The sequence below is a fragment of the Aquarana catesbeiana genome, linkage group LG02 (assembly GCF_042186555.1).
Source record: "Aquarana catesbeiana isolate 2022-GZ linkage group LG02, ASM4218655v1, whole genome shotgun sequence".
In the NCBI taxonomy this organism is placed as follows: Eukaryota; Metazoa; Chordata; class Amphibia; order Anura; family Ranidae; genus Aquarana; species Aquarana catesbeiana.
Genome location: NC_133325.1, coordinates 571,809,187 through 571,822,388, shown reverse-complemented (window position 1 = coordinate 571,822,388; position 13,202 = coordinate 571,809,187). Strand labels below are relative to the sequence as shown.

The 13,202-nt window shown below is 39.4% G+C and overlaps 1 protein-coding gene across 1 annotated transcript in view; it reads left to right on the top strand.

The window, feature by feature from the left end:
• Window positions 1-13,202, top strand: part of GUCA1C (guanylate cyclase activator 1C) — a 219,304-nt gene that overhangs the window by 179,951 nt on the left and 26,151 nt on the right. Inside the window, exon 3 of the mRNA XM_073616093.1 lies at window positions 10,540-10,627. Coding sequence (XP_073472194.1) covers window positions 10,540-10,627 — 88 coding nt within the window. The remainder of the gene's footprint in view (window positions 1-10,539; window positions 10,628-13,202) is intronic.

The following is a 13,202-nucleotide window of genomic DNA, read 5'->3' as shown; positions in this document are numbered from 1 at the left end:
TTAAGACAGTTATGGACTGTTCCATAGCAGCCGTGTCTGAAGAAGGGTGACAGGTGCCCTTTAGGCGCAAAGCGGCATATGTTGGAAGGCAACATGGTTTAATATCATATTTCTGGAGTTTCACTTCCTGGTTGATACAGACAGGTGGAATGTAACAAGTTGCACATCAAAGCTTTGTAGAACAAAAGCTTGGCTCCTGACCAACTGGTGTGATAAAATGGAGATCCTTGATTAGCACTCTGCTAGCAAGCTTTAAAGAGATGATTGATGAATGTCCTGCTACAGAAGATCAAAGGGCCAGCTAAGACTAAAGGACCCAGGTCACATAGCGATGATCCATGGACGCATACTGCCCCTAGAGGCCAATACAGCAGGACGGACAGAAATGTATTATATTAAAAGGGCTGCCTCTTGGCATTATCTCATTGGACAGGAGGCTAGTGGAGTGTGGTTATGAGTGGGTCTGAATGAATGTTTAAAAGTACACACAGAAGGGAGATCAATCCCTTTTTGCTCTTGGCTCTTGCCTTATGGTTATCTGAGCCTCATGGCTCTCTGTTACCAGTTTTGAGCCCAGCTGACGAGAAAATATCTAGAGGACAGCCTTGCGATAAGTATATTTGATGTTCTTTTGTTATATGCTCTATAATATTTTCCTTTAGTGTTTTCATGTTATTTATTTCCCAAGAAATAGGAAAATGTTAAGACGTTGTTTTACTAATCCGTGTGTTTGTTTTCATTGATAACCTTATATCATTATGCTTATCAACAGTAACATTGTTAGAGTTTTAATAGACTAGCTAACTATAGGAATAGACAAGTTAATACATATATGCAATAAATAGCCACCCTTGGATAATATTTATTTTAGCATTATATTTCAAGCAGGTAGGGATCAAGCAGAAGCATAGTTGAGAAACAAGCCAAAAGTCAGTAACAAATAGTTGCAGGTTGGGATTCAGCAGAAGTGTAGTCGAGGAACAAGCCAAATGTCAGTAACGAATGGTAGCGAAGATACGGTCGGTAGCAGGAGAGACAGGAGCAAGATATTGGCTGATGAAGGCACAATATTCTGGCGACCAGGAAGCGCAGAGACATGGCTTAAATCAGGAAGTTCATGGGAGGAGCAAAGAGTTCAAGGTTCAAGGCAAACAAGATTCAAGACAAGATCATTCAAGGAATTATGCCCCAAGAACTGTCCAGCAATCCAGGTGGCTCAGCAAGCAGCCTCACAGCCAGACACAGCAGAGTGCCCAGGTCCTAACAGATGCTCTATTGCTCAGTCAATAAATAATTGTTGAAAAGGGTTTTTCTTGGGGTTCAAACACCTTTTAAGATAGTTTGTTAGACTTTTATAGAGACTTTTGTGGTGGGGAGGCAGATGAAATTCCTGAGATGTCATCAAAAATGTTTAACTGAGTAGAGTTTGACTTAAAAATAGAATATGCCATATGAAGACCATTGGAGCTCCACATTACAAATTCCTCACAACTCACATTGGTGAGTAACATGGGATTGCCTTGTAGAAGCAAGTATTTAGAGATGTTTGCAGATAGGCCAAGTGATCTCCTAACAGTACGCCAAGCAACTAGCAGATCAATAGGCTCTGTTGTAAGTGATTGGGTAGATTTTTTATTTACTATGCAAAATTACTGGTAAATTGTATGGAGTTGCAAAAGCTGTTTCCAGAGTGTTGACGGTATATAAAGAGTTGTTCATTAGCCAATCTAAACCAATTCTAAGCAGACAAAGAGAGATTATAGTTTCTTATATTTGGTAATCCTGTTCAACCTTCGCTCTTTGGTGTTTTTTTGATAGCCATAAAAAAGAGATTATTGCTTTGTTTAATGTCTTGTTAACTAAATGTGTAAGTAACAAAGGTATTGTTTGTAAAGGATATAATAGTCTGGCAATGACATCTCTCAAATAGCGAAATGGGCAAATTCATCCATGCTTCGAGTTTTAATTTTAATGAATAAAGATGGGTAGTTTAAGTGATAAATTGTTGAATGTTCTTTACTTATTTTTATGCCTAGGAAATGTAGAAATCCAGTTTTTCAACTTTCTAGGATTTAGAGGTAATATCCCACTCTTTGAGAAATGAATTTTAAAACCTGAAAATGTTTGACAAATTTTGAAGATATCCTTAAAGTGGTTGTAAACTGTGGACTTTTTTCACACTCTGCAAGGTAAAGACATAATGTGCTAGTATCCCTCTTGCGCCGAGATCTCAGAGCTGCAGCGGGCACCCATCTTCATCAGTCTTGCTTCCGGTTCTCGGACTTCGGCTCTGTGACTGGCTAGAGCCGCGATGATGTCACTCCCACGCATGCACGCAGAAGCCGCAGATTACGGCACAAGGCTCTGAAGGAATGACACGGCTGGACATTCCTTCAGAGCGCATGCGCCAGTGACATCACAGGCTGCATATAATGTAAATATCTCCTAAATTATGCCTGTTTAGGAGATATTTACACTACCTATAGGTAAGCCCTCTTATAAAAAAATGAAAAAAGAGCCGTTTTGCGGCGCTTTTGAGGAGCTGCCCATTCATTTCAATGGGCAGGGGCGTTTTTGAGGCGCTATTTAAAGCTCCAAATATGCCCCAAAGATGCTGCTTGCAGGACTTTTTTCACCGTCCCACAAGTGCACCGCAACCAAAGCATCCATTGAAATGAATGAGAGGCACTTTTTACACGCAATTTTTAGCGCAAAAGCACCTGAAAAACACCTCAGTGTGAAGGGGTCTAAATTAATCCTGTTTGTGCTGGATGTATAATGGAAGGGAAAAATGTAGCCAAGCGTGAGGCTATAATTTTGGACATAATTTTGGCATCTAGATTTACTAAGGAGATAGGCCTATATGAAGCAGGATTTGTTGGGTCTTTTTCCTTCTTAGAGATTAGTTTTATATATGCTTGGTATCCAGTAGGAAGATGTGACCCTCCATCTCCTATAGTTTTATAGACCCCCTTTGGTGTATCTGTTATATAGTTTTGAGAAATTTTTAAAAATTCAGCCGTGAATCCATCAGGGCCGGGTGCTTTTTTATTTGCTAGATTTTTATAGTAGTTGTTACTTCCTCAGTAGTTATAGGTGCATTTCTCATTTCTAATTGTTCATTAGACAATGTAGGTAATTGCAATTTCTCTAAAACAAAGAGATAGCAGCCTTTTTGTCAAAGGGATCTTTAGAGTACAGATTTTAAGGACATAATATGTGTAGGCTTATATGGTCCTTTACAGAGCCTAGCCAATAGTTTGCCAGATTTGTTCCCATATTCATGGTAACAGAAAGTGGTAAAAGAAGATTTGATACACGCTTGTTGTTTGGCCCATGGATCAAATTGTCTTTTTGTCTCGGGAATATTAAGAGGTTACTACCACAGCGATACTGTTCCACGGAGTGTCTATTAAATTGAGAGACATAGGCAATGGTTTTCCCTCTCAGGAAAGCTTTTCCAGCTTCCCAATATAAATTTGGGAACCGGCCCATAGCTGAATGATGGCTACAGGGCGGTTTCTTAACTCTGGGAGGGCGTACAGTGACGGCCCTTCAAATGACTGAGCGATCACATGTAAACAAACTGGCGTCATGTTATGACACCGGTTCCTCTCTCCCCTCTGTGTACCAATCGGTACAGAGGGTGAGGGATCGGATGGCAGCAGCGATGTGGGCTTGATGTGTAGTGCCCACAGCGCTGCTCTGTGACATGTGCAGTCACATCCAGCCATCCATCCATCCATGCTCAGCCATCCCTCCATGCTCAGAAATACCCTGTGCAATACTCTGCAATTCCCTGTGCAAAACTCTGCAATTCCCTGTGCAATACTCTGCAATACCCTGTGCAATACTCTGCAATACCCTGTGCAATACTCTGCAATAGCCTGCAATACTCTGTGCAATACTGTGCAATAGCCTGTGCAATACCCTGTGCAATACTTTGCAATACCCTGTGCAATACTCTGCAATACCCCACAATACCCTGCAATACTCTGCAATACCCCACAATACCCTGCAATACTCTGCAATACCCCGCAATACACTGAAATACCCTGCAATACTCTGCAATACCCCGCAATACCCCGCAATATCCAACAATACCCCGCAATACCCTGCAATACCCCGCAATACCCACCAATACCCTGCAATACTCTGCAATACCCTGCAATACCCCGCAATACTCTGCAATAGCCTGCAATACCCCACAATACCCTGCAATACTCTGCAATACCCCGCAATACCCAGCAATACCCTGCAATACCCTGCAATACAACGCCATACCCAGCCATACCCAGCCATACTCGGCCATACCCAGCCATACTCGGCCACACCCAGCCATGCTCGGCCATGCTCAGTCACCCTCTGCCATGCTCAGCCATATACTGGCATGCTCAGCCATACTCTGCCATACTCCGCCATGCTCAGCCATACTCGGACATGCTCTGCCATGCTCAGCCATACTCGGCTGTACTCGGCCTCTGTATGTGGCCAGGCTGTGGAAGTCTCACACATGTGGTATCGCCGCACTCAGGAGAAGTAGGAAAATCTATTTTGGCGTGTCATTTTTGGTATGTACATGCTAAGTGTTAGAAATATTGTATAAATGGACAACTTTGTGTTAAAAAAAAATGCATTTTAACCACTTCCCACCCGCCGCCATATGACTTTGACTTTGTGCGGGGATATCTGGATGATGTCTGCAGCTATAGGCATCATTCAGATATCAGCTTTTTCAGCCGGCGATTCCCTACACCATAAGAATGATCATAGCAGCTGTTCCACTGCTTGATCGTTCTTACGGGAAGCGAGAGGCGCCCCCCCCTGCCATCCTCCGGTGCTTCTACCAACTCACCGCTACGATCGAAGCCAGGATCGCTTTTTTTTAATTACTATTTCATGCTTCCCAGCCTAGAGGTGAGATGTGGGGTCTTATTGACCTCTTATATCTCACTGTAAAGAGGACCTGACATGCCATATTCCTATAACAAGGGATGTTTACATTCCTTGTAATAGCAATAAAAGTGATCAAAAAAAAATTTTTTTGGAAAAAAGTGCCAAACTAAAATAAATAAAGTAAAATGAACAATAAAAAAAAAAAAAATTTTTTAAAGCGCCCTTGTCCCCCTGTGAACAAACAAGATATTTGGGGGGCACACCCTAAAAGATGCATTAAAGATGGTGCAGCCATAAGACCGTACAGTAAAAGAAAATATTACAGTGCACACATGCAAAAAAGACATTTACCTCCAGCAAGGCTAGTTTAAAACACCTAAACATTTTCAAAAAAACATTATCAAAATATATGGGCATTTGGTCACACCATATTGCTATATGGTGCTAAGCCCACATACTGCGACAAAGTACCCCATGATTAGTGGGTCCTACACTATCCATAGATTGGGAGATCCTGCTTCTCTGAACCATGAGAGCAATACACTCTTCTAAATGGGAGAATCTTGAGGTCTCCACCCATGACACAAGTGGACACTAATGAGAGGTACTTAATGAAGGAGTGGAGTGCTCCTCACCCAAAAGGATTTGGTCGGAATCCATACAATAGACAAACAAGTCCCCGTGTGCTCGCATGCAGAATTGAACGCATACGTAATGAAAACGGTGAAACGCCCACATATGAAAACGGTGTTCAAACCACACATGTGAGGTATCGCTGCAATCGGTAGTGCGAGAGCAATAATTTGGGCCCTAGACCTCCTCTGTAACTCAAAACATGTAAACAGTAAAAAAATGTAATGCGTCCCCTATGGGGATTTTTAAGTAGCGAAGTTTGACGCCATTCCACGAGCATGTGCAGTTTTGAAGGGTGACACGTTAGGTATCTATTTACTCGGCATAACTTCATCTTTCACATTATGCAAAAACATTGGGCTAACTTTACTGTTTTGTTTTTTTTTTAAAGCACAAAACTGTTTTTTTTTTCCAAAAAAAGCGTTCAAAAAATTGCTGTGCAAATACCGTGCGAGATAAAAAGTTGCAAAGACCGCCATTGTATTCTCTAGGGTCTTTGCTAAAAAAACATTCATAATGTTTTGGGGTTCTATGTAACTTTCTAGCAAATAAATGATGATTTTTACATGTAGGAGAGAAATGTCAGAATTGGCCTGGGTGCTCCAGAACGCCTGAAGGTGCTCCGTGCATGTTGGGCCTCTGTATGTGGCCACGCTGTGTAAAAGTCTCACACATGTGGTATCGCTGTACTCAGGAGTAATAGCAGAATGTGTTTTGGGTTGTAATTTGTGGTATGCATATGCAGTGTGTGAGAAATAACCTGTTAATATGACAATTTTGTGAACAAAAAAAAAATCTTGATTTTGCAAAGAATTGTGGGAAAAAATTACAACTTCAAAAAACTCATCATGCATCTTTCTAAATACCTTGGAATGTCTTCCTTCCAAAAAGGGGTCATTTGGGGGGTAATTGTACTTTTTTGGCATGTTTGAGTCTCAAGAAATTAGTCAGCCGTCAGTAATTCAGGTGTGATCAATTTTCAGATATTGGCACCATAGCTTTTGGACTCTATAACTTTCACAAAGACCAAATAATATACACCAATTTGTACTTACTTTTACCAAAGATATGTAGCAGTATAAATTTATGAAGAAAAATTACTAATTTGCTAAATTTTATAACCAAATTTTCGGTTGTCTCTTTTCTTTTATAGCGCAAAAAATAAATAACCCAGCGGTGATTAAATACCACCAAAAGAAAGTGGTATTTAATTTCTATTTGTTTGAAAAAAAGGACAAAAATTTCATATAGGTACAGTGTTGTATGACTGAGTAATTGTCATTCAAAATGTGAGAATACCGAAAGCTGAAAATTGGTCTGTTTATTAAGGGGGTTTAAGTGCCCAGTGGTCAAGTGGTTAATATAGGTCCTGAATTAGCCAGTTAATATTTACTCAAAGCAGATTGGATATGGTTACGAAAATCCTCCTTGTTTGACAGGTATGAAGAAAATCTCCACATTTTGGCATTACCTTGGTAATATGACATATCCATTGTTATGGCGATTGGACTGTGATCTGTTATGGCCAGGTCATAGATTTGAGCATTTTTAATCAAAGGTAATGCTGCGGAACAAAGAACAAAAGTATATTCTGGAGAAAGTGTTATGAGAATGGGAGTGGAATACATTCTCTATCCAGAGGGTGGGTTAGTCTCCAGGCATCTGATAGATTTAGCAAGGAGATCAGTCCGATGTGTTGAGGTATTTAAATTAGTATTGGGGTGTCTGCAAGTGATATTTCTTAGTAAAGACCTGTCTTCTGCTAGGTTCATAACTGAATTAATATCTCCACCTACAATGTGACTGTTTTCTGTCAGTTTCAATATCCATTCTGTCAATTATTTTTCCTGGTGAATTAATAGTGTAAACGTTAGTTTTGGCTATATCACATGAGGCTATCAATATATGGATAGTAAGTTTGCGACCTAATTGGTCATCTATTAATTTTTTGATTGATTTAAGTTTGTAGGGTAAACTTTTATGTAAAAGAATAGCCACTCTGGCTTTGCGACATATTGCTAAAGATCCTATGACCTCTTCCACTCACAATTTATGTAAACATTGGATATCTTCATCTGCTAGTCTCTTGCAGTAGCACAATATCAGCACGAAATCGCCTTAAATGTCATAGCATTTTCATACTTTTGTTAGGTGATCTAAGCCCTTTTATGTTCCATGATATTATTTTCATAAAAAGATTATCTAAGTGTTATATGAAAAAAAGGGTTTTGTAATTGTTTTTGGGTCTTTATTAACTGTATACAAATTTATTTTCCCCTTGAAATAGGTGTTTAATTTAATCATTTTATTTTCTCCCAGGCTAAACAGGACAAGTTATTTTAGTATAACTAAAACATTTAAACAGAACAGCAAATTAAATTGTACCATCAACCAGTAGGTAATTCACTTTTTTCCACAAGGAATATAACATTTTCCCCCGATCTTAACAGCAGGCACATAGTTATATTACAAACAACTTATAAGATATAGTATATATCTATAGTTATGATGTAAAGAGCTATTAGCGCTGCAGTAACAGAGAAAAATTCAATTTTATCAGTAAGATTATAGCATATAAAGCTTTTTGTTTCAGCTACATACTAAAATGCTTCATAGGCAATCCTTCATTTTGAAGGTAGTGTTAGTAGCGAGTACTATGGTGCCTTAAAGGGGCGAATAAGCCTGTTTAATGTAAATCAGCAGACTCTACCACGTCCTGTTTGACCTACAGAACAGAAAGGTTTAGAGGGAGTTGCTCTTTTGGAGATTGACTTTTAGGTGATTTAGGAGAGCCTCCACTGCTTGAAGGGCTTGAAGGAGTGATATTTAAAGATTCTATAAAGTCCTCAGCTTCTGATGGGGATTTAAAGGAGAGAGTTTCTCTTGAGGGAGATTGTAGATATAGAATAGGTCAGTAGGCTAAAGTAAATTTTATACGCTTTTGAAATAGCGATGTACAGATAGGAGCGAATGCTTTACATTGTCATGAGACTTCCAATGAATAGTCGGCAAAGAGTAGTAATTTGTGCCCGTCTAATGATAATGATTTGGTTTTCCTATAGCTTTAAAGGATTGTCATTTTGTCAGTATAGTTTAGGAAGCGCACAATTACTGGGCTGGGAGATGTGCGTCCTTACCGTTGTATCCCCATGCTATGGGTTCTCTCAGCAACACATGTTATAGTAATTTCCTAGGGCTTCCGGACTTCGTTTGGAGCATATATTCATGAGAAGGCTGGGTTTGTAAGATTCCAGAAGACCAATAATTTTAAAATTATTTTGTCTAGAATGGTTTTCTAGATCTTCGACTTTATCCATCAATAATTTTTGGAGTTTGCTATGCTGAGAGATTATTTAAGAAACTTTCTGTAGTTTGTACTCTAATTCAGAGAACCGTTCTTCTGCCCTTGTTAACCTTTGTGAATGCTCCTGTATGTCTTTATGGAATTGTTCTAAGCCATGGGCTACTGCTCTATCTACTACTTATTTTATTTTAGGAGTCCACCACTGCTTGAGCAATCTTTGAGTAGTCAACATTCTCACCTGTACTGTGAGCAAGAGCAACACTGTTTAGTTATTAGAAAAATGGAAGGGAAGGGGGTATAAGATACCCAGGAGAATGAAACAAATGGACTTTGTAGGCACCAATCATAAAAATCAATGTAAACTTTTATTTATACATAATTATTAAAAAGAATCATATAGACGTAAACATTTTTTAAAAAACGCAATACATTGCGGTAAGTGGTAGTGTATATCACTACCTAAATATATGAGAACGGATCAGGGGATAGCCCCTATAACAAGGGAAGGGATAAACCCTTTCCGTTCCCATTCAATAACCTCAAACTGATATAGCTCGGTAAGGCTCTACATGTTTCGCAAATTTTGATTGCTTCTTCAGGAGCTTGTTTGGGTTACCTGTAATAGGGAATAATGGAGAAAGACATACCAAAAACCTCTCTTTCTTTCCCCTTTTTTTCTTCCCCCCCCCCTTTTTTTTTTTTTCCCTTCCCTCTCCCCCCTTTCTTTCTTCCCCCCCACTTGTTTTCTCTCCCCTTCTTTACCCTTTCCCCCTCCCCTTTCCCCTCCCCCCTGTCTGCCTATCTCTCTCCTCCTTCTTTTTCTCCCCTGACCCCCACCCCCCATCTACTGTGCCCCGTGCGCTTATCTACATATGCATGTTTCAGTGTTACTACATATGTACATTAGTTATCACTCCCCCTTCTTCGGACAGTTGGGACTCTTTAGGACACTACTCCCCTTGAGTCTATCGGTGATACAAACTCTCTTAGCAGACACGTCCCCGCATGTGATCACATGTCACCATATGCGTGTTGAACTGTGGGCCTTTGGGACTGCTCTCTCACAGCACTCAGTGGTTTTGATTGAGACGCATTATTGTAAAGCCTTTATGTTAAAACAATATTAATATATTACTCAATGTCTTTTGGTGTATGTCTTTTTTTGGTGTATGTCTTTCTCCATTATTCCCTATTACAGGTAACCCAAACAAGCTCCTGAAGAAGCAATCAAAATTTGCGAAACATGTAGAGCCTTACCGAGCTATATCAGTTTGAGGTTATTGAATGGGAACGGAAAGAGTTTATCCCTTCCCTTGTTATAGGGGCTATCCCCTGATCCGTTCTCATATATTTAGGTAGTGATATACACTACCACTTCCCGCAATGTATTGCGTTTTTAAAAAAATGTTTACGTCTATATGATTCTTTTTAATAATTATGTATAAATAAAAGTTTACATTGATTTTTATGATTGGTGCCTACAAAGTCCATTTGTTTCGTTCTCCTGGATATCTTATACCCCCTTCCCTTCCATTTTTCTAAGCTTTATAATATAGGACGTTGGCACTGCTCTACATATAAAACCTCCACAGTCCATCCTGTGATGAGATCTGATAACTCTCCATTCTTCCACTGTTTAGTTATTGATTACTGAAAGAACAGTTTAAATAACTTAACTGAAATACATAATTTTTTTGTTTTTATAGGCTGTTCAAGCTATAAATGGTCACCAGGGTATGAGCCCTGAAGAATTCACGGCCTTGCTGTTCACAAAAATTGATGTCAATGGAGATGGTAAACTTAAATTTAGTCTGATTTTGTGTGTATTTTTTTTTATAATGCAATTCCAGGACACAAAAATTAAAATAATGTAACATGTTCTGATATACTGTATAAGATCTCATGCACACTGGATGTTTTCATCGCTGCTCCTTGGGGCGTTTGGTGTTTTTTTTTTCCTGCCTCTAAACTCCTCTGCATGTGTTAGCCTATGTGTATTTGTGTGTATTTTTTTTAATAATGCAATCCCAGGACACAAACATTAAAATAATGTAACATGTTCTGATATATTGTATAAGGTCTCATGCACACTGGATGTTTTCATCGCTGCTCCTTGGGGCGTTTGGTGTTTTTTTTTTCCTGCCTCTAAACTCCTCTGCATGTGTTAGCCTATGTGTCCATGCACACATCGGCTTTTAGCAGCATTTAGTGGCAGGAGAGTTTAGAGGCAAGAAAAAAAAACACTGCCTGTGCGTCCAGGAGCTGCAGAATTTTGGCATAAAAAAAGATTGATGCTGTAAACTTGTCTAAATGCTTGTTAGCACTAGGTGCATTTAGTGCTTCAGTGTTAATTCATTTCAATGGCCAAAATAAATTATTATTCTGGCCAATTAAATTAACACCCAAGTGCTTGATGCCTGTTAACACACCTAAATGCTTGTAAAGTTGTTTGACACTTTTACAAGCATCAGGTGTTTTTTTTCTTCAAAAATGATGAACCAATGAGAAAAGGCTTTTAGGAGAGTTTGCAAAACGTCCTGTGTGTATTAGGCTGAAAGGGACTAGTTTCATTTATGTTTATTGGTAATAGTTATAGTCCCTGAACTTGCCCCAATAAGAAAATGAGTGATGAGAATCATAGCAAGAGAACTTATAGCAGCAAACAATAATATATGGAATGTTGTGAAAGATAGCTGCATCTCATGATCTGTTATGTCTCATGGAATAATGCACAAATGAAGATTTGGCGATAAAATAGTGAATACATGGAAGCAGATGTTTGAGAGTAAAACCTGCAAACTGGGCTTCAAAGGGTTTGCAACAGTCAAATCAGCTGCCATGCCCAAATTCTTGGGGATTCAGAGGCCACCTTTTCCCTACATAGTTACATAGTTACATAGTTAGTAAGGTTGAATAAAGACACCAGTCCATCCAGTTCAACCTGAGTGAGTGTGGGTGCGTGTCTACAATTGTCCCTATCCCTGTACATTGCGTCTCATTAAGATGCTCATCTATTATATTATTATTTATTTAAGGTACCCATATTGCACTGTCAATTTACACAGCGCTCCACACATATATCGCACACTCACATCGGTCCCTATCCTCAAAGAGCCCACAAGCCAAGGTCCCCAACTCACATTCATATACTAGGGCCAATTTTGGACAGAAGCCAATTAACCTACCAGCATGTCTTTGGAGTGTGGGAGGAAACCGGAGTACCCGGAGGAAACCCATGCAGGCACAGGGAGAACATGCAAACTCCAGGCAGGTAGTGTCGTGGTTGGGATTTGAACCAGCAACCCTTTTTACTGCTAGGCGAGAGTGCTACCCATTACACCACTATGCCGCCCTTGCTGCCCTACATAGCTAATATTTTATGCAGTTTCAAGGCTCCAGTTAGCATAAAGGCCCATGTACAGGAACTTCTGTTTGCAATTGACCTGCTTTTCTTCCCTATACAAGCCAAGGTAAATGTGCATTCCGAAAGTATTCACAGTGCTTCACTTTTTCCACATTTTGTTATGTTACAGCCTTAATCCAAAATGGATTAAATTCATACAGGTGTATACCTTTCCAATACATGTCCAATCAACTGAATTTACCACAGGTGGACTCCATTCAAGTTGTAGAAACATCTCAAGGATGATCAGAGGAAACAGGATGAACCTGAGCGCAATTTTGAGTGTCATGGCAAAGGCTGTGAATACTTATGTGCATTAGATTTTTTTTGTTTTTTTATTTTTTAAATATTTACAAAGATTTCAAACTATTTTTTCACATTGTCATTATGGGGTATTGTTTGTAGAATTTTGAGGAAAATAATGAATTTATTCCATTTTGGAATAAGGCTGTAATGAGTACAGTATGTATAAACTCTCTAGGAAGAATAAACAAGGTTCATGAAATAAATTGTGATAAATTGATAATATAAATAAACCCCAACTGTATGGATAAAGTTTCCTTGTAAAAATAAACAATAAAAATCCAGGTGCAGATGATCAGCTGTGCCTAAATATCTCCCTCTGTGTCTTGCCTCCACCAAATATAGGAAATGCAAACTCACCAGAGCCTATTGCTGTCTAAATTATAGGACAGCAAAAGCGCATGTATTAATCCTTGGATCTCCTCTTAGGGATGCATGTGGTAATTGATGGACATGATTGAACTTCTGATGCTTTTTATAGGGCCATCAGCCCTGATTCACATTGGTATGATTTGACATGTCAAATCGCATGTCAAATCGGCGGCGATGGCACCGTCCTAATCCGTGCAATGCTGCATTAGCACACACACACATACACACACACACGCACACACAACAAACTGTCCCCAAGCAAGAGAGAAAGAAAAAAACAACAACACCCGC